This window comes from Lactuca serriola, chromosome 5 (genome assembly GCF_051521515.1).
Source record: "Lactuca serriola cultivar US96UC23 chromosome 5, Lser_US96UC23_V15, whole genome shotgun sequence".
In the NCBI taxonomy this organism is placed as follows: domain Eukaryota; kingdom Viridiplantae; phylum Streptophyta; class Magnoliopsida; order Asterales; family Asteraceae; genus Lactuca; species Lactuca serriola.
This window is the reverse complement of record NC_136412.1, coordinates 172,945,374-172,951,777: the sequence shown is the minus strand read 5'-3', so window position 1 is coordinate 172,951,777 and position 6,404 is coordinate 172,945,374. Positions and strand designations below refer to the sequence as shown.

Here is a 6,404-nt window from a genome sequence, read left to right as displayed (position 1 = left end):
TCATCTTCTGTTTTGTGAAGTATATTTGGTTTTAGGGTTTCTTGTGACCTTGTTGGGTTGATTGGTTGGCCAAATAGTCCCTTGCTAGTGATGAGGCCATGGATCTGGATCCATAGAGGTCCAGAGAGCCTTATTCACCAAGCTTTATGTAGAGCAATGGAGGTTATGACCTTGAGTTGTGATATTTGTTGATAATCCTTCATATATAGTCATATAGATGTTGTTTGGGCACCAAGTTTGGGGCTTTACGTGGTGAATCAGTCTAGGAAGGCAAGATCTATGAATTGTTGGAACAGATCTGACCTTAGAAGCAAGTTTGAGTGATTGCATGGCATGGACTCGCCGATTCCGATGAGCAGACTCGGCGAGTAGCTTGAAAATTGCCTTGGATCGGTCAGTGAGTGATCCAGTCGAGTCATGGGTTGACTCAGTGAGTCAGGACGAGTTAGAGAGGGTCGACAAGTGGACTGAGTCGAGCTGAGGCTCGCCGAGTTGTTCTTGAGACTCGGCGAGTTGAGTCGGGGTGGCCCCGCGACTCTCCCAGGTGGAACTCGTCGAGTCAGGGGAAGCACTCGACGTGTAAGAAGGGAATCCTAGGGAGTTGGCAAAAACGTCTAGACTCGCCGAGTTGCCCTTGTGCACTCGCCGAGTCCGGTCAAGTTGACCGTTGACCGTTGACCAGAGTTGACCTATGTTTGACTTCTTAGGGATAGTCAAACTTAGAAGATAAAAGTGCTAACAAGAGATGTATGATGTTATAGGGAGATTGTAGCTCGGCGGATCGAGCACGGGTGACTTCGGGATTTGCTAGCTATCGATATTCACGAGGTGAGTCTTCTCACTATACTGTACCCGGAAGGGTTTGCTTGTGTGACCGGAAGGTCGGATATGATATGAGACATATGTGCTATATGTGATAAGTTAATTGTTATATTGTGCTATGTATGATTTATGTGGGCCGGAAGGCATTATGTTATGGGCCGGAAGGCGTTACAATATGGACCGAAGGGTCGGCGTGGGTAGAACCGGAAGGTTTACCCAGCAGGGACAGAAGTCCCCTGAGACACATGGACCGGAAGGTCAGGGCCTGGAAAGGCGTATGTGCGTAAGTTGTATTTTGGGGAACTCACTAAGCAATTATGCTTACAGTTGTTGTGTATGTGTTTCAGGTACTAGCGAGGACCGTGGGAAGGCGCCGGCGTGATTTGTACACACTGATAGATGATTTATGATCTTGGGATTCATATGATTTATATTATGATATGACACGTGGAATGTTTATGCCTTGTTTTGGATGAAAACACTTTATTTTGAAATGAAAAATTTGTTTGAAAATTTACGTTGTTACAGTTTAACCATAAACCTTAGTGGTAAAAACCGATAGTCTCAAGAGCTACGTTTGTGAACCGAAAGGAGATGAAGAATATTAATGAGGTGGTTAAAGAACCAAAAGTACCGCTGTTATTAAAGATTGACAAAGCAGTAAACTCTTAACTACTTTGAGAAGAGTAAGATAGCTCGTGGCGTGAGAGAATTTGGCCTGATTGGGTAGAAACGATAGGCATAGGTCGAATCATTAAGGCTTCACTCAGAGTCTTTGAGGCTTTGGTCTACATGCTTCTAGGGACGCCTAACTAGTCGCATAATGTGAAACTTCAAACCTTCCCTTGATTAATTTTTTTTTGTAAAATAATAAAAAAAAACTTTAAAAAGATAAAAAAAATATATATTTGAACTAATTATACAAACGAAACAAACCTCCAAAGAAATAAATCAAAATAGACCGATAGATCAGAAAATGCCGATTCCATAAAATTATGGAGCCGAAATAGACCGAGCGGTCGGCTTATATCGGTTCCCTAAAATTATGGAGCCGAAATAGACCGAACGGTGGGTTCATTTCGGTTCCTTAATTTTCATGGAACCAAAATAGACAAAATCACGTTCTATTTTACTTAGCTAATCTTTTATGTGGATGAAAGGTGTTTTGATACCGATTCTGCTTCGATCATGCCTAAGCCATCTAGTATTCTATTGAAGCTCGTTTTAGGCAGAGCCTTAGTGAAAATATCGGCAAGCTGATCTGATGATCGAACAAAGTGAACTTCCACATTTCCATCTTCAACATGGTCTTTGATGAAGTGTTATCTCAGTGCAATGTGTTTGGTCTTGGAGTGCTACACTGTATTGTGACATATCCTTATTGCACTTTCAGAGTCACAATAAAGTGGAATCTTCTTCATACTTAATCCATAATCCCTTAGCTGACTTTGTATCCATACCACTTGCAATGTACAGGATGCAACTGCAATGTATTCAACCTCGGCTGTTGAAAGTGACACACATGTCTGCTTCTTTGACTGCAAGCTGACAAGCTTTCCATCAAGGAATTGGCAACCTCCCGTTGTGCTCTTTCGGTCCAGTCCACATCCACAAAAATCGGCATCAGAAAAAGCTTGAATAAAGAGACCTGAGTTTGCTGGATACCAGAGACCGAGAGATGAGGTTCGCTTTAGATAGTGAAAGATGTTTTTCACGGATATCATATGAGGTTCTATCGGATTGGTGTAAAATCTAGCACAATAGCAGACCGAGAACGTTATATCTGGTATACTAGCCGTTAGATACATGAGTGATCCTATCATTTGACGATAAAGAGTCATGTCCACAGCCTGTTTATCCAGAGATGGCATCAATTTCGTGCCAAACGCCATAGGAACCCTCACTTTTGAATCTCCCTTCATTCCAAATTTTGATAGCAAGTTCTTGGTGTAAGCCTCCAGATTTATGAATATCACTTCTGGTCCCTGTCTTATGTTCAGTCCAAGAAAAAACTTAATCGGACCCATAGCGCTCATTTCAAATTTAGTCTCCATCAACTTCCGGAATTCAGCTGTTAGGCTAGAATTTGTGGAGCCAAAGATGATGTCATCGACATAGATTTGAACAATCATCAAGTGTTCGCCCTCTTTCTTACGAAAGAAGGTTGGGTCAACCAAACCTTGTTTAAACTTAGACATCTTAAGGAAACGAGTTAAGGTTTCATACCATGCTCTTGGTGCTTGCTTTAGACCATACACCGCTTTGTCTAGAACAAAGAAATGATCAGGATACTTTTCATTTACGAGACCAGGTGGTTGTTCTACGTACACAGTCTCTTCCAGTTCTCCATTTAAGAAGGCTCACTTCACATCCATTTGAAAGACTTCGAAGTTTTTGTGAGTTGCATATGCAAGGAATATTCTTACTGACTCCAATCTAGCTACTAGAGCGAACGTCTCTTCATAGTATATCCCCTATTCTTGGCAGTATCCTTTCACTCCTAGCCGAGCCTTGTTTCGGATGACATTTCCTTCTTTATCCATCTTGTTCTTGAATACCCATTTTAATCCTACCACAAAAGCATCCTTAGGGGTTGGAATCAATCTCCAAACTCGATTTCTTTCGAACTCATGTAGTTCGTCTTGCATTGCCTATACCCAATCGGCATGATCGAGTGCAGTATTGACCGTTTTCGGTTCGATTTTGGAGACAAACAAATTAAACATGCAGAATTCGACTTGAGAGAATAATGCAGTTTGCTTCGCTTTCAGTTGAGAACATGTGAGAAACTTTTGACACTGTGCTTTCATGAGACTTTAGAATTCCCATAAGTTTTGCTAGGGAATAAGCTTTGAACTATTCATGTGTTGTCACAGTAGCAACAACCACCATCCACTCGGGTCTTAAACCGTTCAGGAAGGTGACCTTCTGTTCAATACCCTTCCTCTCGATACCATGCTTTGTCATCTTGCTGAGCAGATGATTATAGCGATCAAACATCTGAATGAAAATTTCTTCAGCTTCTTTTGCAAGCGCACCGAACTCAGATAGAAGCAGTGTTTGTATAGAATGCTCTAAATCTTCTTCGGTTGAATACAGTTCTTTCAACCTGTCCCATATCTCCTTAGCTGTTGTGCATGAACTCACCAACCGAAAGGTGTTAGCTTGTAAAGCGAATCTGATCATTCTCAATGCCTTGACATTCCACAACAGTTTATCGTTCTCATCCTGAGGAATTTTATCCTCATCTGCTATCAGTTTGTTATACTCCTTTTGAGTTTTCACCGTTGTATTCGTTCCAGAGTGAACAAACAGATCCAACGTGATTGCTTCCCAAATCAAATACCTGTTCTCTTCAGATCCAATCACATAATCTTCAAAGTGATTCGCCCATACTTCAAAATCCTGCGTGTAAAGAATGGGTACTCTTGTAGTAGATCCAATTTTGTTGGAGATGTTAATTGGATTAGATTGTACGTCGTCTTGAGACATGTTGAGCCTTCCTTAAAACTTTTTAGAGTCTGACATGTTAACTTGAAAATAAGGTTTTATCAAAAACACCAGTTTCCGTCGATAAGAAAACGACGGCTCCTATGTAATCGATAAAAGCGGAAACCCTATAGTATTCCTCAAACAGAAGGAATGCGTAGTTGTTACACATTCTCCTGCTCTGATACCAATTGATAGATTAAAATTTTAGTAGGATCGATATACTCTAAGAAGTAAATAAAATAATAAGAATAGACACAAGAATGGCTTAAACGATGCTTAATGATTAAACTCAAACACCCCAGAAGAGCTCGATGAAGAACTTCCACTATAGAGGTGTTTTAGGGCTACAAAAGATATTTAGAATAAATAGAATCGATGATGTATCTAATGCATTCATGCATGCAATCTATATATACTACGTAACCTAATAAAACATGGATGGACAGGCCCAATCCGGTTAATACAAAATAAGCCCATGATGCAACATCTTTATCTTACAGCCACATTTGTAGATGAATAAGGAAGTGTCGCTTTTACTGCAAACAAACCCAATAATCAGAAGATATGTATCAAACCATTGATAGCAATCCCGAGGCTCTTGCATAAGTCCATGCTGATACTTCTTTAGCTTGCAAACATAGTGTGGGTAATTAGAGCCAGAGAACCCTAGACGTTGGTGCGTGTATATTGTTTCATTCAAGTGGACATGTAGGAAGGCATTTTTAACATCCAACTGATGGACGTCCCAAATTCCACTCAAAGAAAGGGAGAAAACAGTACGTATGGTGGCAGGTTTGACAAGAGCACTAAATGTTTCATTGCAGTCAATACCGATCTCTTGTGTTTTTCCATTTACAATTAATTGTGCTTTATAGCTTTTTAGAGTACCGTCAACCTTAAATTTATGCCAAAAATCCGGTGACAACAGATTATGTTTTCATCCGTTGGTCGTAGGACAAGATTCCGTTTTTCTTGTTTCAATAAAGCATTATATTATGCGGTCATAGCATCGAGACAATTTTTATCAAGGAGAGAATCTTTTGGATTTGGTGGAACAAGAGAGATGTTTTGGGTGTGAAGAGAGAAGATGGTCTTTGTTCTGGTGATCTCGCTTTTTAAGCGAGTTTGCATGGGGTGAGATGAAGGAGGGGTGAGAGGGCGGTGGAGGTTATGGGAGAGTTTTGGTTTGGAACCTAAGGGGATGGGGTGTGGGAGGAATCGGAATTGGAGGGAGGAGTGTTGGATGGAATGAAGTGGGGGTGAGTAATGTAGGGAGAATGTTCCACTTTATTGATTCGTAAAGCCCATAAGTACTGTGAAAAATCATGAAGAAGGACTAGGTAGTATTTATCGCCAAGTTTGCTTCTTAAAGGTGATGTCCAAATGTCAGTGTGAATAAATCAAATGGAGAATAAGTAATGGAAAATGAATCATAAAAAGGTAATTGGCAATGTTTTGCTAAAGAACAAGCATTCAATGAACTATTATTATTATTGGTAGAAGGTAAAAAAGAACTAGTAACATAATCAAAATGCAAAACGGCAGGGTGACCGAGACGGTTGGGCCAGGTGGTTGAGGAGATAATCGCAGTTGGGTAATTCTTTAAGGGATTTGTGGGAGTGACAGGATAAAGCTCGCCGGAGTTGTCACATATGGTTATAACCTTCTTCGTGTTGAGATCTTTCACAGTAAAAGTGAAGCGGTCAAATTCAAAAGAAGTATTATTGCCGTGAGTAAATATTCTGATAGAAATAGGATTTTTGATGATATTTGGTACATGAAAAACTTTGTTAAGTTGGAGTGGAACATTAGAGAAAGAGGTGACCACATTTCCTTGATCAATAATTAGAAGTCGAGTACCATTACCGACAAGAATATAATTTGCATTATTAAAATGAGAGAAACCAGAAAGTATACCTTCGTCACTAGTCAAGTGGGATGTAGAGCCCGTATTCATAAACCATGAATTATCTGAAGGTTACATCTGCATGGTGTGAAAGGCAACATCAAGTTTTATAGGTGTCATGGGGTTACTGTAAGTTGATTCCTGATTAGTAGTGAGGTGTGCCTGATTTCCTCCAAATTGAGTC

At 40.3% G+C, this 6,404-nt stretch overlaps 1 protein-coding gene across 1 annotated transcript; it reads right to left on the bottom strand.

The window, feature by feature from the left end:
• Window positions 1-2,177: 2,177 nt before the first annotated feature.
• Window positions 2,178-2,849, bottom strand: LOC145049949 (secreted RxLR effector protein 161-like). Its single transcript, XM_078998281.1, has one exon. It carries the CDS (start codon window positions 2,847-2,849, stop codon window positions 2,178-2,180), a length of 672 nt encoding a protein of 223 aa, XP_078854407.1.
• Window positions 2,850-6,404: the final 3,555 nt, after the last annotated feature.

Coding starts and splice junctions, on each gene's coding strand:
- LOC145049949 (XM_078998281.1), bottom strand. CDS start 2,849: ATGGGTCCGATTAAGTTTTTTCTTGGACTGAACATAAGACAGGGACCA.